Source organism: Silurus aristotelis (assembly GCF_946808225.1).
Source record: "Silurus aristotelis genome assembly, chromosome: 5".
NCBI lineage: Eukaryota > Metazoa > Chordata > Actinopteri > Siluriformes > Siluridae > Silurus > Silurus aristotelis.
The window spans coordinates 29,980,060-30,004,985 of record NC_139578.1 but is presented as its reverse complement, the minus strand read 5'-3'; the positions used below and the strand labels follow the sequence as shown (position 1 = coordinate 30,004,985).

The 24,926-nt window shown below is 41.2% G+C and overlaps 1 protein-coding gene and 1 pseudogene across 7 annotated transcripts in view; both read right to left on the bottom strand.

The window, feature by feature from the left end:
* Positions 1-204: 204 nt before the first annotated feature.
* LOC310726836 lies at positions 205-5,080 on the bottom strand (annotated as a pseudogene). Its single transcript, XR_014538362.1, has 3 exons — positions 4,913-5,080; positions 2,398-2,472; positions 205-2,192 (listed from the first exon to the last, which is right to left on the bottom strand). The product of XR_014538362.1 is annotated as an uncharacterized misc_RNA (transcript).
* Positions 5,081-12,058: 6,978 nt separating this feature from the next.
* LOC310726761 (SUN domain-containing ossification factor-like) overlaps positions 12,059-24,926 on the bottom strand; it is a 31,929-nt gene continuing 19,061 nt past the window's right edge. For 4 of the 6 annotated variants that reach the window (XM_083542612.1, XM_083542613.1, XM_083542617.1 and 1 more), the window contains 11 exons: positions 23,902-23,984; positions 23,736-23,801; positions 23,552-23,629; positions 22,388-22,448; positions 20,988-22,283; positions 20,748-20,835; positions 14,642-14,746; positions 14,399-14,556; positions 14,215-14,303; positions 13,064-13,119; positions 12,059-12,892 (listed from right to left, as the gene is read on the bottom strand). In XM_083542612.1, coding sequence (XP_083398738.1) covers positions 12,425-12,892; positions 13,064-13,119; positions 14,215-14,303; positions 14,399-14,556; positions 14,642-14,746; positions 20,748-20,835; positions 20,988-22,283; positions 22,388-22,448; positions 23,552-23,629; positions 23,736-23,801; positions 23,902-23,984 — 2,548 coding nt within the window. In that variant the 3' untranslated portion in view covers positions 12,059-12,424. The remainder of the gene's footprint in view (positions 12,893-13,063; positions 13,120-14,214; positions 14,304-14,398; positions 14,557-14,641; positions 14,747-20,747; positions 20,836-20,987; positions 22,284-22,387; positions 22,449-23,551; positions 23,630-23,735; positions 23,802-23,901; positions 23,985-24,926) is intronic. The other 2 variants (XM_083542614.1, XM_083542615.1) reach the window with 1 other exon arrangement.

Here is a 24,926-nt window from a genome sequence, read left to right as displayed (position 1 = left end):
ATCATCATCATCATCATCATCATCATCATCATTATTATTATTATTAATGTTATTATTATTAATTGTTTTTTGTTGTTGCTGTAACTACAGTATGTATTATAATGCTAATAATTATAATTATTAATTATTAATAAATGCTAATAATTCAGTATTATTTAACACAGTAAATGTAGGTTTGTATCAGATTGAGGCGACTCTGCAAACTGCAAAAAGCAGAAATTTATTGAGAAAGTCAGATAAACAGATTGTTACACAGAGATCTCTAAAAAAATTTTGCACTTAACAATGAAATAAACTTTAAAATGTAAAAAAAATAATACAAATTCATAAACAGTATCATTTCACAAAACATATGCAAGGTCATTTTAGAAAATTCACTGCTGTGCTTCAAAAGAATCCAAACGTATTTACGGCTACCAAAAACCAAATAGTAGAAGATAAAATTCTAATTAACAACATCGTTATAAGACATTACATTACATATTTAACCTCCTGAATTATTTTTTCTTACAGGAATGAAGTTTTACATTTTACTGAAACGTACTCCTGCATACTCCATTACAGCATGAACTCTTTCCTTTGATTCAGGTTTAATTTTCCTCAGTTCTGTTAGTTTTTCAGCAAGATCTTCTTTTCCAGTTTCTTCAGCTCGAGGGATCAAGAAGTCCAGACACTGAACAATGAAAGCAGAATCTGGCTTTAAAGAAATCTAACACAGTTTCATGATGACCTTACAGGCTTCTTCCACCAGTCTGGCTTTTTCTTCTTCATTCCTGGCCAGTTCTTCATTCAGGTTCTTCTCTAAGCATATATTCTCCTCTTCATGTTTCTTCTTTCGTTCATTGTCTTCTTTGATATTATCAAAGGTCTTTGAGTCAAACGTAATATTTGATGCTGAAGTATCTTTGCTTTCTAATTTACTTTTAAGATAATTAAATGTCATTTTGATCTTCTTGCTGCGTGTAACATATTTCTTATTCTCTCTGACATGTTCAGTGTAGTGACATTTACCTGTACATACAGTACAGTGGTCATTTTTCATGACTTCACACCATGCAGTATTGGGGGCAAACCAGCAGTTATACTCATGACAGTTCTCCTCACAGACAGAACAAGTGGTGGCCTTTCTGTCCCACCATGAAGCATTTTCAATGAGAACTTTTTCTATGTTATACTCAGTGACTGTAAAAGTAAAGTTTTCATTTATCTTTATCTTTTCTCGGTTTTCCTCAAGCGCTTTCTGAATCTGAGCCAGTTCTTTACGTTTGCACTCTACAAACTCAATACGCACTTGTAGATTAGAAATACAGGCTTTTAGTCGTTTGGACTCAGACAGAACACATTCAGTCTGCTCTAAACTTTTTCTGTTCTGTTCTTTCAGTGTGAGAAAAAAATCAGCCAAAATCTGCTCTGCTTGTTCCCAAGCTGTTTGTAGAGAACTTTCGTATTTCAGGCTCCTTTTCTCACTTTGACAGTTGTTTAACAAGAAATGCTCAGGTTCATTTTCTTCATCTGTCCTACAGGGAATCTCTGCTTTCTTCACTGCATTTATAACATTTTCTGGAGGCAATCCATATGAGTGAGTGATAAAAATGACAATGTTGTTCTCGATGTCTTTACCAAAAGACGACAAAAGTGCATCGAAGATGTATTGCTGTCTGTCAGAGAGTCGATTATTAGATGCCTTTATTACCAGACACACTGCATCAATTTCTTTCACTCCAAAATTACTGTGGAACAGATTGTAGAGATTCTCAGCAATCTGTTTATCATATTATTTACCTCTGGTGTCTCCATAACCAGGAGTGTCAATGATAGTAAGAGGATTATCTCCTACAAAGACCTCATACATAGTGACTTTAGATGTCTGAGTTTTTGACTGATCTGACATGTCATTATCTTCTCCCTCTTCTGTAATCTCAAACCACACTTCATCTGCAAACTTCACCCCGAGTATATAATTCACCATGGCATTGATCAGAGTAGTTTTGCCTGTTCCAGTTTCTCCTACCATCAGTAGAATTTTGTTATGCATGGTGTTGTCTCGCTCTCCAAATGTCCATTTTCTCACTGAACCATCATTTTGTAGATTACTTTTGGTAGTGAGGAGACGATATCGTGCAGGTGGACCTTCACTGATTAATTTGCTTTTCTGGATTAAATCTTTTACAGTCAGTGATGTCTCTTGTGATCTGGTAAAATCAATCGACAGATAAAAGGTCGCTCTGATTTCAATGTTCTTTAATTGTTTACAATAGGCTGCAAATATATTACTAAAACTACAGTGGTAGGATTTTGTGAAAATGATGTAATATTCACCATCTAACAGAGCAGAAAGCTGCTTTATTAAAAAAGAAACAATTAACCATTTATAAAAGAAGAAGTTTGTTCACGTACCCTGTAGCCATAATCCTGGTTAGTTAGATGGAGATTACATACAAGTCTCAGATGTTTCCTGCAGAGCTGAATAACCTATTAATAAAATGTATAATTTTATTAAAGTAAGACTGCAAAGAATCTGTACATTCTTTAGTGTTACAACCTGGAACACTATCTTTTATATTTAGTTAGTTAACTTGTTATAGTTATAGTTAGTTAACATTAGCTTTTGTTTATATAATATTTTTAAATGCATTGTGTCAACCTGTTGGCCTTCAGCACCGCTTTTGTGACAGTTCCTACTTGATTCATCATTAAAAAATTACACACAAAAAAAAATTTTTTTCTTTCCTTGTGTTTCCTTTATAAACCACCAGATCTCGCCATTAAATCGCTGTGTCTCTTATTGGTAGCACATTGTTTCCACTCGTGTCCTACAGCAGTGGTCCCCAACCCCCGGGCCGCTTACCGGCACCGGTCCGTGGGTCAATTAATACCGGGCCACACAGAAAGAATACATAACTTACATTATTTCATTTTATTTATCTGATTCTGACTGATTGTTGCTCCACTGTTGTATTGCTTTTTTGTGGATTTTTACACTTTGTCACTGTAGTTTTTTGTTCTGTGGATTTTATTTACTTAAAAATGGAAAACTGCTAGAGTTCCTGTCTTTCACATAGCCAAGCCCCTGTTTGAGCTCATTCCCAACACCATTTACCAGGATAGTACATTTCGGTGGTTCTCCGGCAGATAAACTGAACATAACACAATAATGAGAACACCTTAATCCCTACAACTCATTCACAGATGTTGCTTTGGTCAAAGAATCTTGCCTATTGCCAGTGAGACAGCTTATCCCAGCCATCTCAGTCCATATGGCCAAAATTTTGGGTTAAGTTGCTCAAGTAATTAAGTGCACACATCCCACAGAGGGGACCAGAGTTGTTGATGAAGTATTGGAATGGCAGTAGTGTGAAAGAGATCATTATGACTGTTCTTATCTTTAATCTCTGAAAAAGAAATAGAGACTTCTTGGATACCCTGAGGTACTGTTTTGGATGCAGGAGAGGACTAGACAAAATACTCAATAGTTTCTTTGTCCTGACCCTCCAACATGATACTCCTCTATCTATTACAGGGAAAAGAAATAGTTCTGTTCTGTTTAAATGAGAATGGCCATTGTTTACCAGGTGCCCCCAAAACAGTCATGCCCTCCAGACAGAATACAGAAATGCATGCTCACAATATTTACCCTTGCTGTTCATATAGATGCATAAACAGTTCATTCCTGGGTCTTATGGACAATAAAGAAGGGATACAGTATATATATATATATATATAAGAGCAAACCCCACTTTTTTTATTAAAGTGAATATTTCAGCAGCCTAGGAAGAGTCAGCACAGTTTCTAGAGCAAGAGATATTTTGAGATAAGACTTTGAGTATTTTGCCTTTGATTTAGACAGTTTTTAAATGTTTTTAGGGGCAGGATTTGTTGATTTTCTTTTGCCCTTGTAGATTTTTGTTCTGTGCAACTGTGTGTGCTTTTGGACTTCCTAATAAACTATAACAAAATTATAAAATTGTTAGTGTACGTCTTTGTGTACTTGACCCTGTGGCACACAGAGACCCTGGTTCAAGCACTTTTTTTTTTTTATTTGTGCAGCAGCATGCTGGTTAGCCTCAAAAATGTTTGTGAGATTTTACAAACTCAAAGTGAGAGTCCTCTCTAGCACACTCTGTCTTATGGGTGAGTGAAAAGGATATACAAAGAGCACTCATGGCTACTAAAACCTTTTTTTGTAAATCTCAGGCTTGTCATTACCTGCTTTGAGAGCATATTTGCAATACAGGGTTTGTCTCTGTTCTATGTCTATGTAGTGAGATACTGAATGAATGTTAGAAAGCAAACTTTAGGATTACTATCCTAACACCGGTTTCCTAATAACATGAAGTGAGGTATTTTGCCAACATTGCCATCATTGCAGGTACAACAAAGAAGAGATATACAGTAAAATATGGAGAACCATGGAGCTGCAAACAGCATGATCTTATATTAAGAATTGGAATCGTACTGCCATACAAATGGACTTGGTGTAATTGGTGCTTCTGCAAACTAAGATGCCTCACTTCATTTTATAAGATAACTTTTGTTATTAATATGGCAAGCTTGATTTATGTTGACTTATGCATTAGATTATTAAAATTACACACTTTTGGCTTCAACTTTAAAACTGCCCCTAACATCAACATAGAATGCAGAGTAATAATGAAATGAATGATTTTGAAATGAATGCACTAGATTTATAATGACACTATTTTATATATTTACTTAACCATTCCTAAAATTAATTAGTGGCTGGCACCAAAAACTCATCTCAAACAATACAACAACAACAATGATAATAATATTTAAAACTTTTATGCATCTTACCCATTTCACTTAAATAATAAAAAAAAAAACAAAGAAACTTTTTGTCCACTAAAGCAATACTTTAGCTTATTTATTTTTTAGTTTCACTCAAACATACCTGAGTTGCAGAAACGAGTCGAATGAAGATAAACTTGTCATGCTGTAATGAGTGTGTTATAACGGTGTTAACAGGATGTGTTTCACTATCACCAGATCAAAGTCATAAGTGAGGGTTAAAACCCAGCCAATGAAAATCACAGCGTAAGCTGTAGCTGGGTGAAACATCATATGAAAGGTTCTGTAACTTTCTCATCTTAGGACTTTAGATTCTCTACAGTCTAGGAATGAATCTCAGCCCCTGCCAGCTTGCATTTGTTGTAATGGTAACCAATGATGTAAATAGTAATGATGTATTAATGTAAATGGTGAGTTCTCTGCACTCTCTGAGGTGAAGTTTGGTGTTCCACAAGGATTTGTCTTAGGCCCACTCCTTTTCTCCTTGTATATGTTACCACTGGATAAAAATTATACATAAACATGGTATTAGCTTCCATTGCTGTGCACAGCAATGATACACAGTTGTATAGTTCAGCAAAGCCAGGTGAGAAGATCAGCTTAACAATGTTTAGGAGTGTGATCTTAACATGAGACAGTGGATCCTTGATAACTTCCTTCCGCTTAACTTGGATAAGAAAGAAGTACATTTACTAGGACCACATGCAGCTAGAAGTAAACTTTTGGATTATGTATCTTCTCCGGATGGTGTTTCTGTATCAGTACGTACAGCAGTCATAGACCTTGGTGTGGTTATTGACCCAAGTCTTTCTTTTTCTTCCTATCCCAGAACCAATGACCTTGGGTGCATGTCGAGGAGGCTCCCAGACCAACGATGGAGATCACGGAGCAGTATAACTCCTTTGCTGACGTGTATAGCGAGCAGGCCACCACTCAACTTCCCCCTCACCGACCGTTGGACTGTGTGATAGACCTAGTGCCGGAAGTCAAACTGCCCAAAGGCTGGGTATACCCCTATCCACTTCCAAACACAGAGCCATGGACGAGTAAGTCCAGCAAGCCCTCCACCAGGCAATCCATGAGGCATGCACAGGATTTACCGAGCCTGTATAATCTCGTACGTTTTCAGGAGGGAGAAGACTGGAAGACTGCCTTCATCACCCCCTCCGATCGCTACGAGTACAGGGTCATGCAGTATGGTCTGTCAATCTCCCCGGCAGTCTTCCAGGGCTTCATGAATGAGGTGTTCCGGCCCTTCCTCCAGAAATTTGTAATAGTCTACATTGATAACATTCTCATCTTCTCTCAGACGCCTCAGGAACACCATGACCACATGGTTCAGGTCCTACAACTACTGCAGAAACATAGTCTTTACCTAAATCTTCCCAAATGCGAGTTCCATCATTCGGAGGTCCAGATCCTGGGTTACATCATCAGTGCAACTGGGATCCAGATGGACAAAAAATAGGTGAGGACAGTTTGGGACTGGCCGCCTCACACTTCCATAAAGGAGCTCCAACGCTTCCTTGGGTTCGCAAACTTCTATCGCCAGTTCATCCAGGGTTTTAGCCTTATCACCACCCCATTCACTTCTCTCCTCAAAGGGAAGGTTAAGTCTCTCCACTGATCCCCAGAGGCAGAAAAGGCATTTAACAAACTACGGAGGAGATTCTGCACCACTCCACTGCTACATCACCTAGGGAGCTTACCTGTCTCAGCGGTCAGGAGACCCCTCTTGGCTTCGCCCTTGCGCCTTTTACTCCAAAAATTTATCACCAGCCAAACAGAACTACGATACTGGGAACCGTGAACTCCTCGCTATTAAGTTGGCACTGGAAGAATAGAGACACTGGTTGGAGGGAGAAGCTCACCCCTTTACTGTTTTCACCGACCATAAGAACCTCCAGTACCTCTGAGAAGCAAACAGGCTGAACCCCAGACAAGCCCGGTGGGCTCTGTTCTTTACTCGGTTCCAGTACACGATCACCTACCGGCCTGGCTGTGCTTGCTGGGGTTTCAGCCTCCCCTGTTCCCATGGTCGGATGAACCATCCCACCTACCAGCTGTGGACTATTGGTTTCGGGTGAGTGTGCGGGAATCCACACACACCCAACTACGATGGACCTTTTGTGAAACACAGAGATATGCGGATTAACGGCGGTTAGAAACACCGTCCTTTCAACCAGGGGATCAGGTGTGGTTATCTACCAAGGACCTGAGGTTATGACTAACCACCTGGAAGCTGAGCCTACGGTTCATCGGGTTAGGGTTAGGGTTTCCTGTACCGCCTAGTATATGGCGCAAGGGCGAAGCTGGACTTACCCCTGAGGTATCGCATACATCCCACATTTCATGTACCGTATTTTTCGGACTATAAGCCGCTACTTTTTCCCACGTTTTGAACCCCGCGGCTTAAACAACGAAGCGGCTAATTTATGAATTTTTCCTGGGTTTTTCCTGGTTTCACAAACTTTAAGCCAAAAAACTGAACCCCATAACATTAGACCAATTACATTTCTGAACGGAAACGAAAAAAACGCACCTCACCTGTATTCTGAGCTGCACGGCTTCGGGAGAAAAAACTTCCATCGGGTGATTTTTAAAAGCACGACGATGCCAAAAGATAAAGTCCCGAGAGAAATAGTTGTGAAAGAAAGGAGGAAGACAGTGAACAATTACATTCTTGGTAGGCTACTGTTTAGATACAATCTGATTTAATGCGTTGAGTCTGGGTGAAGGGAGAGCTGACTAACTCCAGTTGCCACAGAAATCATATAAGCACAGACAGTTTTTCAAAACTCGTGCTTTTTTATTTTTCTTGGCAACAGTGTTACGGGTTAGTCAAAGAAACTTAGAAATGAGCATCAGAAAATAATAAGGACATATTCCTCGGTCTCCACACATGCAGTAATACCGTAAAAATGCAGTGGCATGTGTTGTATATTCGTCGTCTTGGTGAGGTGTAGTTGTCGGCTGGAAGGACTCATCTTAGACACCGTATTTCGTGTAAATAATGATTTTTATTCAGCACAGAAATATAGCATCTTTACAGGCCTTCCGGTCAAGCCTGGAGTCAGCACGCTCTGATTCAAATTCTGACTCCAGATCCATGCTTACACACACATTAAATGCTTGCCCGTTTCCCGGGTCCACCTCTTAATGTAAATTAGATGCATATGAGCTTACTGTGCAATAATGTTGAACGTAAAGAGAAGCCTGTCTTTGTCCAGACTGATGTGTTCCAGATGTACCAGGGCTCACATTCCCAGATCATAAAACATGAAACGCATCCTGTTTTCCTGTACCGCCTAGTATATGGTGAACGGGTCAGAGGTCGCCTCCCAAGAGGATATACATCCTGGACCACATTCCATATTTGTTTTAAGAACACAGCGCCAGTCTCCCACCAGTCTTGAGATAACATTAAAGCCTTCTCATACACTTTTGCTTAAAGAGAACCATCTGTCCAGGCGGTTCAGTAATTAACTTTGGCCCCTCCAGGATTGTCACCATTACAGAATAATATGAATTTAGGCCTTTTGATATTACATATTTAAGATACTATACATTTAAGAGATCCACACATGCTATTCCCAAAATACCGCTATGCTCCTTAAGGAAGTGCAACATATTTCACCCGTTACATCATGTGTAACGTGTCTTTCGTTAAAGCCTGTGTAAAGTACATTAGTGTAGACACCTGCGGCTTATAGACAGGTGCGGCTTATTTATGTTAAAAATAAAAATATTTGTAAAATTCAGTGGGTGCGTCTTATATATGGGTGCGCTTTATAGTCCGGAAATTACGGTATCACTTCTAAAATCCTTTGTGCCTCCAGTCTCTCGTGCAACAGCTGCAGCTAGTCAACATTTGGAAATTTCCCAAACTCATACTGCTGCTATTATACTTTAAAAGGAGCCTAACTTTTAGTTGCACAACACCTCATGAATCTGAAACACTGAAAATACAGTATTCATGTTATATTGTGCTTTGCAAGTATTTAATTAAAGTTAATAATGGGACTGTATAGGGCAATATGACTGCACTTACAAATGTTGCATTTATAGTTATTCTATTACTAACTGTTCACTGAGGCAGACTTGAGGGCAAAACTGTGACAATTGTAGTTTTAAGGAATGGTAGCAAACTGTTCATATTAATTATGTACATAGTGATTAGAGTGTAAGCAATTGGGACAGCATAGCTAAAAGGAGAGCCAGAAGGTAACACAGACAAGAGGGAGCTCTGGCACCTAAAATAGGCTTTCACTCAGGCTTGTCACTCAGGTGGTGATAGTATCCAAATATCTCAGTTCACCAGTACACACTATATAACCACAATCCTCCCAGATCTGTTTATTTAGCTAATAAAGTCCTCTAAATATAATCTTGACTTAACAAATATGTTTTAACCTAGACACAGAGGCTGATCCATAACTGTGGGGCATTGTAATACAAAGCTCTGCCACTTGGTGTAGTCTTCATTATTCAAGGTACCAACAAACAGCCTGCATCTTTTACCTGAAGTTGGTGCAGCAGTTTTAATAGACCAATAATGTCGCTTCAGTACTGTGGTGCGGGACGCTTCAGCAAGTCGGGACACTTACATGCTTACTACTGTACATGATTTCAACTGATCATGAGAGGTGAAGTACAGACTGAGGTGTCGTGTTGAGACAAACCACATTTTATGAACATTAGAAAAAAAAAAAACGTATAAATGTTCAGACTATATGAGATCAGCTAAATCAGAGTATTTGTAGGGTTTAACTTGTTTATAAAGGTTCATTTATACATACTGTATACTCAGCATGAAGAGTAAAGAGATTATTTGATATGTGAAATCCTCTCTTTCATGATCGTCTTATGTTTGATTTATTCTTTTAACTCTAGTCCACTTGCATCATTAATACAGGTGATGGCAAAGAAGCCTACACAGCATAATTTAGGACAGACTGTGGTTCTGTCACAACAGCTGCATTTACATATTCAGTAGTACACAGTATGTTATACATTTTCACTTCATACTTTCAACAAATACTGAATGCAAATTATAAAGGGTGCTTTTTAGCTTTTGAACACAGTTATATATTTTCATGCATCATTTGTAATTACCACATTGCTCCGAAACCGATAAAAACTGATAAGATATTCACATGCATTAATTGTGTTACTTCAGTTGCATTTTTTTTTTCTTTAAAGTCAAAATGTAAACATGTTCCTGAAAAATGTGTGGGCTGAACACAACTTGAGGAGAAGCCAATAAGCTTCTAAAATAGTACTCGTATTTTTTACATTTATAGCATCTGGCAGATGCACTTATCCAGAAGTGCTCTGATTTCTCCATCAATAAATATCTTCTGATGCTGGTTCATTAGGAAACTGACTAAGAATGCAACCAGAGTCTAAATCTCTTTTGAGAGAGAATATAGAAGCTGGTCTTCATTTCACTCTGATAGTGGGACCAATAGGGTGGTGGTAGAGGATGGAGGGAGTGGGGAACATACAGTGGGGAGTGAGGTGAGATAAAGGTTTGAGGGTTGCTGGGCTGTTTTTGACTTTGTAGGTGAATATTAGAGATCGACTAATAGTGGATTTAACTGATGCCAATTGGCTGGATCGTACTTGCTGATAACCGATTATATAAAAGATACTCGATAAAATAAATAAATAACACTCCATGTAAAATAGTAATGAACTATATTATAATATTAATTAAAAAAAAGATTAAAAACAATTAATATGATTATATTAATTACTTTAAAAAACTATAATATATATATATTTTATTTAATTTTTTGCAGATGACCGATAGTTCCAGCGATCTACTATCAGATGATTTATCGTCAACCTCTAGTGTACGTCAGTGTTTTAAATCCGATGAAAGGACAGTGTGGAAGAACCTGGAACCAATTTTTTAATGTACATCTTGTTCTATCTAAAGAAATATAAATTACTTACTTTATTTACTGCTGTGCATTTCTACTTCTTCGAGCCTTTGTATAGAAGTTATTTATACATTTTCTGAGGTACTGCATTGATATGAAATGCTGTTCATTTTTATATAAAAAATAAGAACATTTCTGACATTAATATACTGGACTTTTTTGTCTGAAAGTCTACGAATCTGCAAGTAGATTCAACTGCTTTACTCAATACTCCAACGTGGTCTGACCAGTGTCTTCTAGCCAGTGGTGGACAGAGATAAAGTCAATGTTATTCGTTACTGTACTTAAGTAGCTTTTTCATGTATCTGTACTTTACTGAAGGATTTCTATTTGCGGAGATTCTATTGACTTTTTACTCCCCTACATTTTGTGTAATCGGTCGGTTCTTTTTATTTATGAAGACAAAATTGTAACTGGTCAAACACCAAGCCATCAATCAGGGTCGAGCGCACGCTGTGTCCATTGATAATAGGTCTATATTCCGAGGGAGGAATTTGACATCCAGTCACAGTCTGCTTTAAAGCTTTCTTGATATTAGTGTTTGAGTCATTAATATCATTCTATTAATGGATCAGTGTGCTGAGAATCACATTAAAGTCTTTTCTCATAAACTTAGTCGATGAAGCAAAGAGTCTTGTGATAGAAATGATAATAGGAACATTATTCATTCATTCATTTTCTCCCACTTATCTGTAATTCGGGTCGTGGGGGCAGCAGTCTAAGCAGGCCCCCGCCTTCGACTGCTGCCCAATCCTCACAGCACCGTCCCTTACGGTCCCTCCTGCAGGTGGTGACCCCACGGGAAGGCGGCCCTACGTCACTCCAACGTCACGGACCTTGATATTTCCCTTGTAAGGGACCCCTGGAGCATAGAGGGTTAAGGGCCTTGCTCAAGGGCCCAAGAGAACATTATAGCCTTAATAAATCAGTGTTTTAAAAAGTACATTTAAAGGCAAATACTGATGGACTTTTACGCAAGTGAAAGTTTATAGTGACACTTTTACTTGAGTAACATTTTACAGAGTGGATCTACTTTTGCTCAAGTACAGTGAACCCCCAATTATTGGTTTGGAAAATTTTCTGGTTCTCATGCGGAACCTAACAGCAAGTGGGGAACAGCGAAGGGAATCCGCAGCGGGACCGATTGTTCAGGAACGTTAGGAATAACATTTTAAAACAACTTTACACTAACAAATTTCACAAGCAGTCCACCACTGCGTTTAGTTTGTTCGGCGTTCCACAGATTACCACTGAAATATGTAGCTTAATATGTAGAATAATAAGCAAAGACTCCAAGTATAAAAGTTTGATTCATTTTTATCAAAAATAGCAACATTTTGCAATTAAAGAACAATCTGCTTGGATTGACTCACATTCGATTTAAACTCAGTCTAAAATATAATGTAAAGCGTAAGCGAGCCTTACTGATTTAAAATCTGTGCAAATGATTTTTCCCTCTAAAAAGAGCAGTGTATTAGGACAATTTTAGAATCATGTTTTAGTCATGATTTTGACTTTCGGCTGATTCCTCTCTGCTTGGCAGATGATGATTGTCCCAGTTTCCACAACCCTGTGGTTATATTTCCTAAAGCCACTGAAACCATATTACCACAGGAGTTCAAGCTACCAATCAGCAGTGGCTACAGACATCAACATTAATATTATCTTCAGTCAAAACTGGGTTCTCTAGGAAGTAGTGGAGCTCCTGGCCTGTTCGCTCTCAGCTCCGTTGCGCCAGTGATGAAGCCATGCAGGGTGAATTTAGAAGTGACCGGTGGACCGTTACACTCCACAGGCTGGAGAAGCTGCTTGAGTACCGAACTCTTTTTGAAGCGGTTCCTCTTTTTCGAGCGGTTCTTCGGAGCAGGAAGAGGATCGCAGAGGCGATTACAGGAGGGGATACCACAGAGCGAAGGCTCGTCTGACTGCGAAGAGTCTTCAGAGCTTCCCTCTGATGGAGAGTCTCTAAAAGAGAAGGGAGGAGGAACGGTGCTATAAGGAGGCATCTTTAAGTCCAGATTGTGAGGACTGTGGTTCTTACATTGCAGTCCTCCATTGGGGACTGAGAGTGTGGAGAGTAATGTGGGAGTGATCGTCTCGGGCTTTGTGCTGGATTTCATTTTACAGCGCTTTTTCTGAGAGAGAGAGAGAGAGAGAGAGAGAAAGAGAGAGAGAGAGAGAGAGAGAGAGAGAGAGAGAAAGAGAGAGAGAGAGAGAGAGAGAGAGAGAGAGAGAGAGAGAGAAAATGAATATATTGTGTGTAACGAGCATCCATAAATACATTAGGAATGAAAAGAAAAAATAACCTTTTTACTCCCGGTTGAATTCCTCCGAGTTTCTACATTATATGCTTCACTTGGACCTGTGAAAAAGTAAATGAACAATTTGGGTAAATAAATGATCAAATCTGCAGCAGTCACATGATCAGGTCCAGAATTAAAAACAATCTGTCTACTAATTTGGCTCATACGTTGATTTTATCAGTTTGAAATTCGATCCATGTCCCCCTATTGCATGTTCGGCAGACATTTACGCCATTTATCAGACTCGACTTCAGAGCGACTTACGTGTATCTCACTCATTTAACTGAGCAGCTACTGGGTTAAGGGCCATGCTCAGGGGCCCAAGAGTGGCAGCTTGGTGTGGCTGGGATTTGAAATTATTCCCTTCAGCTCTAAAGTCCAATGCCTCACACATTAAGGAAAATGATCAACAACAGGCTGCTCTGAAGTCCCGAAGTGCTCCCCAAGTGTTTTATTCCTCTTAAACCACAGCAATTAGAAAATAAAAATGTTATAATAAATGTATTGAGATAATACACATTATACAGTCTTGCTTTGTTTTTGTCCATTTGAGGTTACGTTTAATTTTGTTGAACATCTAAAATACGATAAAATGATAAGGAACCAACTTATAGGCACTAAACTTACATGTTGTTATACAACTTTACAACCTCTTTATCTCTGTAAAGCTGCTTTGAGACAATGTCCGTTGTTAAAAGCTCTCTACAAGTAATCCTGAATTGAATAAAACCACCACCACCCCATCACTTTAACAGTTTTACCAAGTTCAAACAGCAATGAATGACCTGGTGCACAAAGTTCAATGGCTCGTTTTATCGACACTAACGCAGGTCATCAAAGCAAAATAATTATCACTGGTTCAAGATCCTATCGTATTCCTACCTGATATGTAAAAAAAAAAAAACAGAAAGGGACAAATAATAAATTCAGCGTGCACCCGTTTTTTTTTCTTTTAGAATGTATGCTGAGATTATTATTTGGTTACATCGAAGAGATTAATTATTTCATTATTTTGCTATTTAATCTGCTTTTCTATTGAAATAGCGTTCTAATAAAATCCGTTGCTCAAGGGCGCCCCCTGTTTACTGAAGAATTGCACCAACACATTCGGCACTGGTAATGCTATCTTGCTTGAAAGTGCGTCTCGGTTCTACCTTCAGTCGTCGCAATCTGCATGGCCGAGTGTGAAAAAGGATAAGACGCTCTCCGCTTTGGGTTCACGTCCTCATTCTCAGGGGAATCCCTGAAAACCAACATGTCTGGATTAAAGCAAAAGCAGCTGAAATAAAACCCATCGAAACAAATTAGTAAATCATGTTTGAGCCCTGAGGCTCTCACCTGTCAGGGTAGCAGCAGCTGTAGGATTTTGGGATGGAAGTTTCAGGTTCTGATGAGGGATTCTCACCCGACATGCGACAGTAATGGAGACAGATGACGATGCAGATGAGCACGATGAGGACCACAGAGAGTAGCAGGTAGCTGTGGCGGTCCGAAACCTGCGCAACAAAGCAGCACTGAAAATATGTAGTGTTCGAACCAGGATCGTATACGGTAGATTTGGCAAAGACAGGAAGTGGATACCTCTCTCTGTAGATGGCTGACTTGCAGTGACAGGTTAAGAACGAGCTGAGTGATGTTCTCAAGCTGTTTCTGCAGTACTTGTATGGACTCGGTCTGTTTCTGATCCTACAGAAAGAAAAGGAAAGATCAGAGTCACAATATTCTTCTTCTTCTTCTTCTTTCGGCTGCTCCCATTAGGGGTCGCCACAGCGGATCATCCGTCTCCATACCACCCTGTCCTCTATATCTGCCTCTTTTACACCAACTACCTGCATGTCTTCCCTCACCACATCCATGAACCTCCTCCTTGGCCTTCCTCTTTTCCTCCTACCTGGTGGCTCCATCTTCAGCATTTTTCTACCAATATAATTCATGTCCCTTCTCTGCACATGTCCAAACCATCTCAATCTCGCCTCCCTCACCTTGTCACCAAAACATCCTACATGTGCTGTCCCTCTAATAAACTCATTTCTAATCTTGTCCATCCTCGTCACTCCCAACGAAAACCTCAACATCTTCAGCTCTGCTACCTCCAGCTCCACCTCCTGTTTTTTACTCAATGCCACTGTCTCTAATCCATACAACATCGCAGGTCTCACCACAGTCCTATAAACTTTCCCTTTCATTCTTGCAGATACTCTTCTATCACAAATCACTCCTGTCACTCTTCTCCACCCACTCCACCCTGCCTGCACTCTTTTCTTTACTTCCCTAACACACTCTCCATTACTTTGCACTGTTGACCCCAGGTACCTGAACTCCTCCACCTTCTCCACCTCTTCTCCCTGCAACCGCATCACTCCACTTCCCTCCCTCTCATTCACACACATGTACTCTGTCTTACTCCTACTGACTTTCATTCCTCTTCTCTCCAGCGCATATCTCCACCTCTCCAGGCTCTTCTCAACCTGCTCTCTACTCTCACCACAAATCACAATAATCATCTGCAAACATCATAGTCCAGGGAGACTCCTGTCTGACCTCGTCCGTCAACCTGTCCATCACCACTGCAAACAGGAAAGGGCTCAGGGCCGATCCTTGATGCAGTCCAATCTTCACCCTGAACCAGTCTGTTGTACCTACTGCACACTTTACTGCCGTCACACTGTCCTCATACATGTCCTGCACCACCCTCACATACTTCTCTGACACACCTGACTTCCTCATACAATACCACAACTCCTCTCTCGGCACTCTGTCGTACGCTTTCTCTAAATCCACAAATACACAGTGCAGCTCCTTCTGTCCTTCTCTATACTTCTCCATCAACATCCTCAAAGCAAATAAGGCATCTGTGGTGCTCTTCCTCGGCATGAAACCATACTGTTGCTCACAGATGGTCACCTCTTCTCTCAGCCTGGCTTCCACTACTCTTTCCCATAACTTCATGGTGTGACTGATCAACTTAATTCCCCTGTAGTTACTGCAGGTCTGCACATCTCCCTTATGCTTAAAGATCGGTACCAGCACACTCCTTCTCCATTCCTCAGGCATCCTCTCCCCTTCCAGAATCCTGTTAAACAATCTGGTTAAAAACTCCACTGCCATCTCTCCTAAACATCTCCACGCTTCTACCGGTATGTCATCTGGTCCAACCGACTTTCCATTCTTCATCCTCTTAATCGCTGCTCTCACTTCCTCCTTACTAATCCTATCTACATCCTGCTTCACCAACTCCACATCCTCCAACCTTCTCTCTCTCTGATTTTCCTCATTCATCAGCTGCTCAAAATACTCCCTCCATCTTCTCAACACACTCTCCTCACTAGTCAACACATTTCCCTCTCCATCCTTTATTGCTCTAACTTGCAGTACATCCTTCCCAGCTCGGTCCCTCTGCTTGGCCAATCGGTATAAATCCTTTTCTCCTTCCTTAGTGTCCAACCTTTTATACAGTTCCTCATATGCCTTTTCCTTGGCTTTCGCCACATCCCTTTTAACCTGCTGCCGCATCTCCTTGTACTCCTGCCTACTCTTCTCATCACTCTGTCGATCCCACTTCTGTTTTGCCAATCTCTTTCCCCTAATGCTCTCCTGCACTTCCTCATTCCACCACCACGTCTCTTTTTCTTGCTTTCTATTTCCAGATGTCACACCAAGTACTTTTCTAGCTGCCTCCCTCATCACTCCTGCAGTAGTTGCCCAATCATCCGGCACCTCTTCACCACCACCAAGCCCCTGTCTGACCTCTTCCCTGAACCTCACACTACACTCTTCCTCCTTCAGTTTCCACCATCTTATTCTTCTTTCAAACCTTACTTTCCTCCTCTTCTTCTTCGCCTCCAAAACCATCCTACAGACCACCATCCGATGCTGTCTAGCTACACTGTCCCCCGCCAACACCTTACAGTCTCCAATCTCCTTCAGGTTGCATCTCCTACACAGAAGATAATCCACCTGTGTGCACCTTCCTCCACTCTTATACGTCACCCTATGATCCTCCTTCTTCTTAAAATACGTGTTCATCACTGCCATTTCCATCCTTTTAGCAAAATCTACCACCATCTGCCCTTCCACATTCCTCTCCTTAAAACCATACCTACCCATCACCTCCTCATCACCTCTGTTCCCTTCACCTACATGCCCATTAAAGTCTGCCCCAATCACCAATCGTTCTTTCCTAGGTACACCATCTACCACTTCATCTAATTCACTCCAGAATCTTTCTTTCTCCTCCATCTCACAGCCAACTTGTGGAGCATAGGCACTGATGACATTTATCATCATCCCTTCAACTTCCACCTTCACGATCATCACCCTATCAGAAACTCTCTTCACCTCCACTACACTCTTACTGTACGCTTCCTTCAGAATCACCCCTACACCATTTCTTTTCCCATCCACACCATGATAAAACAGTTTAAACCCACCTCCAATGTTCCTGGCCTTACTCCCTTTCCACTTGGTCTCCTGAACACACAACACATCTACCTTTCTCCTCTCCATCATATCAGCTATCTCTCTCCCTTTACCCGTCATAGTACCAACATTTAAAGTACCAACCCGAACCTCTACTCTCCTACACTGCTCCTTTTCCTGCCGTCTCTGTAGAAGCCTTCCTCCTCTCCTTCTCCTCCTTCGGCCAACAGTAGCCCAATTTCCACCGGTACCCTGTCGGCTAACGATACCTGTGGCGGTCGTTGTTAACCCGGGCCTCGACCGATCCGGTATGAAATTCTCATTTGTGATCCGCATATTTGATTTGGCACATGTTTTACGCTGGATGCCCTTCCTAACGCAACCCTCCCCATTTACCCGGGCTTGGGACCGGCACTAAGAGTACACTGGCTTGTGCCCCCCTAATGGCTGGGTTAGAGTCACAATATTCAAGGTCAGCAAAATATCCTCTGATTTGAGAGCTGAACTGTTCCATACATTGTGTATCACATACACTAAATGGACTAAAATATTGGAACACCTGACTTTTCCAGCCATATGTGGTTCTTCTCTAAACTGTTACCACAAACTTGCAGGCACACAATTGTATTGGATGCTGTAACAACTTTTCCCTCACTTGAACTTGGAGACCCAAACCTGTTCCAGGTGGAGACACAAAGCCAGCTCCATGCTCTCCATGGTTGGAAGATCTTCTGCTATTGAGCTCCAACCCTATTGAACACGATGAATGTAAACTCAGCACTCCCAGACCTCCTCCCCTCAGCTTCATCAGAATCTGACTTCATTCAGCCACAAGGGTGTTAGCAAGGGTGTTACACAAATCTCTGGAGAGAAGAGCTGCGGCTGCCTGATGGGCTTGGTGAGAGGGAGACTGATGGGTGCGAGGAGTGTGAGACCTGCTCCTTGCAGGCTGGCCAGTGTCCGAGATCGGACAGCTCGGGACCATGGGGGAAGCATCCATTTGCGGCTGTGGCAGCTAGACGTTGTCCGCCCCATCCCAAGAAACAAAAGAAGAAGCATGTGCCTGGCACGTGAATGTTTCCCTATCCTTCTCTCTCTGCCTGCAAGGAGAATGAGGAGGAAACACAGCCTGGTTCTGAGTTCCGTAAGGGCTTTCTAATTAAGTTAGAATAAAGAGAACTGTCCAGTGTCACCAAGCACTCACACAATGTGTTCAGATGCATTTCAGTTTAGTCGTCTGTGCAATAAAAACTGCAGCATCACACACAAGCCACGAGCTGAGGGAAATATGCAGCCAGAGGTTAAAAAAAAAAACAAACAAACACAAAAGGCACTTTTGCATCCAGGCGGACAGCCGAGGGCAATATTTTGCCAAAATTCCAAGGAAGTATCAAGCAACCACCTAGTCTCACTACTAAAGGAAGTGCTCGCGCTTACAGCGGAACCCAGCCCGGTGACAGTCACGAAGTCATCAACGCGCTTAACCTCTGAAAGCACCATTTCACGAGGGTACAGACTTTAATTCGCCATAAAACCACCCAGATTCAATGGGGTGTTAGTCTCAATGGCCAAGATCGACACTCTTTTAAGCAAATGGGCGATCAGAGTTGGGCACATCTCTTCATCTGATCTTAGACCTAGATGTGTTAAACAAGCACCAAAGGAATTTCTTATTCAAAATGTTGACACACGGTGCTCTGTCAGTCGCTCTGTCCAGACGATTGATTTGTCGGACGCATATTTTCACGTAGACATTTACCCGTCTCACAGAAAATATCTAAGATTTGCACACAGAGGCACTGCCTACGAGTTTCGAAAGCGGCTCTTTTAGGAACTACTGAGGAACAACGGGATACGAATATTGTCTTACATAGACCACCTTATATGCTCTTCATCGAGAGAGCAAGCAAACAGAGATGCAGAGAGTGTGATCATGCATCTCTATAACTCGGGATTCAGAATAAACAGGGAAAAGAGCCATTTGAAACCCACGCAGTGCACAGAATATCTAGGGCTCAGTATAGATTCCCTCTCCCTCCCATCAAGTCACACTGACTAAGAGGAAAATTGTATCTCAATGTGTCTCTCTCATTTTTAGACGTGGACAGTGGTCCCTTTCATGGTGTGCTTACGAATGCTGGGTTTAATGGCCTTGAAAATTTCTGTAGTACATCTGGGACTTCTCATGATAAGGGATTTTCAGCAATGGGTCACACATCTGTGGTTGTGTCCCCAGCAACATCTTAGTCGACCGATCAGAATAACGTGTGCGTCAAAATGCTCCCCCAATGGGAAAGCCCCATGACTCTTCAGTCAGGGATACCCCTTTGGGGCTGATGTCATCAAAAGTTACTATGATGACGGACGTGTTTATTTATCATCCACACCCAGACATGATAGCTCTATGGGCCTGGCCCGTGAGAAGTGGAACTTCTACCCGATCAGTTATACACACTATTCAGAGAGCCAGAGCCTCAACTACTCGCACACTTTATAACAATAAGTGGCGAGTCTTTAAAGAGTGGTGTGGTCATATTGTCCCTTTCCAGTGTTCAATGGGAAACATATATTTTCTTCAGGATTTGCTGGATAAAGGAAAAGCTTTTTCTACTTTTAAATTATATCTAGCAGCTATTTCTGCATGTCATGTCGGGTTTGGTAACGAACCTGCAGTTCGGCACCCTTTAATAAGTCGTTTTATGAAAGGAGCACGCTGTAAGAGGCCGGTGTGTCCAGGCAGATGGTTCCACTATGGGATCTGTCTATGGTCATAAAGGCTCTTTCTCAATACCCTTTCGAGCCATTAAATGGACTAAGGTTGAAATTTCTCTCTTTTAAGACAGGGCTCTCTCTTAATTCCTTATGTCCAGTGTGGGCTCTCCATACATATGAAGAATGACCTGCTGTTTGTGTCTTGGGCTGCTCCTCACAAGGGGAAGCCAGTGTCAAGACAGCAGCTGTTGAGGCTATATCTCTAGCATGTGAATGAAGAGGTTCTCAGGTGCTTAAGGGTCAAGAGGGCCCACTCTACTAGAGGTCTTGCGACATCATGGGCCCTGCTTAGGGGAGTTTCTGTTCAGGATATTTGTACAGCAGCTGGTTGGGCTATGCCACACACTTTTGTGAGATTTTAAAGATGAAATGTGTCCGTGTCATCCTTAGCACATGCAGTGCTAGGAGCCAGAAGGTCACTCTGCCAGATCCTCACTCTGTTATCTAAGGACCCGGGGATTATGTTAAGTACCCCATGGTTATTAATCGTGCTGACCTGCTCTTCAGCCATCTGCGAGGTGTGCTGGAGTTTGATGATGGTTTTATTGAAAGCCCTTTGCATCTCCTCCATCTGCTTTCGATATCTGTGAAAAGAAAGAGGGTCTAAAATCAAATAAAATAGAAGATGAGCGCCTGCTGTCCTCTGTATTTGGAATATCGTTCTTTTTCAGTACGTCATAATAGCGATTGAGCCGGGGTTGAAAAATACCAAACAACAACTGAAAACTGTACTCACCTTTGACTGAGCTGTTCCAGGTAACGCCCACTGAGTGACATGTTCACCTCCAGGGCTTTGATCCGGTTGTTTAGCCTCATGAAGACTGACTCCTTCTGGTTGGAGCCATGGATCGGTGCTTCAGTGGAGCCGGGGATCTCAGCATAGAAGTCGGATGAAGATGGCTGCACTGATTGGCCGTTCATTGAGGTTACTGATTGAATGTTTTGGCCTACAAGAGCAACCTCATCTACTAGCTCGTCACCTTTAGGTTTTGCTACACCTGAAACCACTTCCACAGGCTCTGTTCCTGAGGCAGTGATCATTGTTGTAGCCGGAGTTTCACTCTTGGTTACGGTTGGTTGGACAAAGGTTTGATCTGTGGAGCTTGATTGAGGGGTTGATGTTGCCTGATCCATGGTGCTGATAATCAAACTAGAGGTCAATGTGTTCTTTTCAGTGGTAGACATTTCAAGTGCAGAGCCAGACATCAGGACATGATCCACCTCTTCAGTTTTGGTGGTTAAAACTGGAGTGGATGTTGGTTTCAGAACAGGAGTGTTTTTGTCCTCCACTGGATTGCATGTGATTTTGTCATTGAGCTTCGAATCAGAACTCTCAACAGCTAACGGGTCCAGAAAATCCACAACATGAGTAGCTCTGAAGGTGAGGGTGTCGAGGGAGGTTAGTGTCACCACTGCTGAGGTAAGACTTGGTGCAAGATCCAGAGATCCAGCTTTGGTTGCATGATCACTCTCAGGAAAAGGTGGAACAACCACAACGAAAGCTTCCGCCGAAGATCTTGTCTCCATCGTGCTCCAGGTGGGGAGCACCTGTGTTTGGGATGATGAGATCATAACCAGGACTGAGCTCTCTGTTTTGTGGAAGGTGTTGGTTTGAGAATGTGATTCTCGAGATTTCGTAGGCTCAAGTGGAATGGGAAAACACCTCTGCAGGAGGTACTCTTTGATGGAAATAACACAAGAACTGAAATCAGAAACATGTCCCTCCTTTTTCGGCTTCAATCTTGTACACTGCTGATCCTGGGGAGTCTTCACACTCTCCTGCTCTGCTTTCTGTAGTGTAGACCTGGAGGACTTGTCTTGATCATCTGACTCATCTTCAGGTAGCAAAGTAACAATCTGATCCTCTTTGGTGAGTGCTGTCTGGACAGGCTCTGGAGTCAGCGTCACTGTGGTCTCCGAGAGCGAGGGGGAAAGTAAAGGAACTGTCGGACCCCCGTGTTCACCATCAGTCATTGAGACGGTTTCGATGACCTTTATTGACTCAAGCTGGTCCACTGCCACAGTCTCCATGCTGAATTATATAAAAGGAAAGAAAAAAATAAAGGGAGAGTTTAACCAAGACACAAGTCTCAAGAACAAGTATTATTAAGATCAGTTGCAAATTAAACAACTTACGCAGACTTGGATGGAGTTCCTGATGTCTCGGTCAAATTTAAATGCAAGGAGAAAGAATTGCCTGTTGAACACAGTGTAAACTTATTTCAATTTCTTCTCAAATTGTTCATTGTGCGAGTTGTAAATTCAAATTCGATGTCGATTGATTAATCAGTTTTGACGATCAGTAGTCAATTGCTGGATCTATCTGCAAAAACTATACCAATACTGGTAGTCCTCAAGTTACAATGGTTCGCATTTCCATTATTGTAACGCATTTCCATCATAAGTCGGGGACTACCTTAAGTTTTTCCGGCTTCCGGTCCGCTGTCGGTACGAGAGTGGCCTCTAGAGGCAAATCACTGATGCTGCATGCTGTTTTTTTTTGAGGTGAGATTGCGTGCTGCACGGAGCACGCAATGTTATATTTATAATTTATTCATTATGTAATGATATTAATTAATTAATTAATATAATTATATTTATTACATAACATTTGAATGATTTAGTACTTTTTTGTTTGTAATAAAGTGCAGAACTATTTTAAATGGAGTGTTATGTTTGTTTTTTTAATCCAGTATCCATTGTAAAAAAACATCGGTTGATTAATTGGCAAGGACGATCCAACCTAGATATCGGTAAAAAAATAAATGAAAAAAAAATCAGTCATCCTCTAATTTAAAGTTTTAAACTTTATATGCATAGGGCTGGATATTGCAGCGTTTTTCCAACCAAGTAGAGCCACACTTCATTCGACTTCACTGAGCAACTCAACGACTTTAAGGATAGATTTGGACTGTAATTAATAACAGTCTGCTACAATGTGCTCAGAACCACGGTTTGCATAAACAGTCCTGCATTTATGCGTCTATCCTTGAACTGTACACTTAAACAAGGAGGGAACTGTAATGAATGGAAATCTGGTGCTGGGTTCCCTTTCGAGTCTGGTCCCTTAGGACATCTCAGGTAGTTTTTCCTCATCACAATCACCACTGTCTCGCTCATTAAGGACAAACTTACAGTTATAGTAAACGATAGTATCTACTACACTATAAATTTCAGTGCACATACGCTTCCATTATTTTTTATTTACAGTCACACCAAACCTCAGCAGAAAGATTTACCACCCCCTAGTGGACATAATTGTTCATTTGTAGCTTAAGGATTGTGCATGTATAGAATTACCTCCACTCTGAGCTCCATCTTCTGCATTTGTACCCAACACATTAACAGCAATGTTGTTCACCATATTAAGAATAGCATCTGTATTAAAAAATATATACATCAGTTTAGGGCTTAATAGATACAGCAATCATGTCAAGATGCCTTCAATGGTATACACTCTCCCAAATACTACTTCCAGGCTCACCTTTGGCAGACCCGATCAGATTCTTTGAAGACTTTTCATCTGATGGAACATATCCGGGAGGATAATCTACAGGTTTTAAAAAAGAATGAACAGGATTGTATTACTATAAAAGAGCGGTGGAAATAAAAATTCTAGACAGAACGATTCAGCTATTTGAAATTCTCACCATCGTCCTCATCCTGGAAGTTGACTGTCTCAGATGGCTCCAAATTTAGCTCGTACTCCTCCATCATGCTTGTGCCAAAAACCCTTAACACACAAAATGGTTACAGACACACACTTTAAGGGTTTATATAATGTATAGTATATAGATAAGTTTGTGGACACCTGAACATGTGCTTTTTAATTTTAAACATCTCATTCCACATTTAGTTCTTATCTGCTATTATAATAAGCTCCACTCTTCTAGGATAAAGTTACAGTACATTTTGTGGAGATTTGCCCTCATTCAGTGACAAGAGTGTTAGTAAAGTCAGGTACTGATGCAGGAGAGTTGAGGAGGCCTGGGGTGCAGTCAGCATTCACAGGTGTTCAATAGGGCCCTTTATAGCAGGAGATCTTCCACTTCATTAAATAAAAAGCAGATCTTCATGTAGCTGTCTTTGTGTACAGGGACATCGTCATGCTGGAACGAGTTTAAGTCTCGTAGATCAAGTGAAGGGAACATTCCATGCCACGGCATCCAAAGACGTCCGATACACGTGTGCGCCTCTGGGTTCAGGGTAACAGTTTGGGGAAGAACCACATATGGCTGGAAATGTCAGGTGTCCACAAAGTGTTTATTAGGGGTGTAACGGTACACAAATTCATACTGAACATTTTCGTTAGAGGGACATAGTTCAAATCAGAGTTCCCTCACAAACGTATTAATGGAGAACTGCAAGTTTGTTTAGTCTCCGCCTCGAACTATGAACGCAGTGTCACTTTTCTTTATTATTATTATTTTTATTGAAGTGGAAAACATACACAACAATGCGAGAGGTATAAAAAAGAAACTTGAATCAGTCTGTAGCTACTCACTCCATACTGGAAATACGATTTGTATTAAAGAAATAAAGATTTTGTTTTGCGTGAAATCCCACCACTTCCTGCCTACGCCAACGACAATGTTTTCTTTAGCGTTTTATGTTCAGCCTTAAGAATTTATCTTAAAAGGTGAAAATTCTGCATATTGAGGGAGATTCATCGACG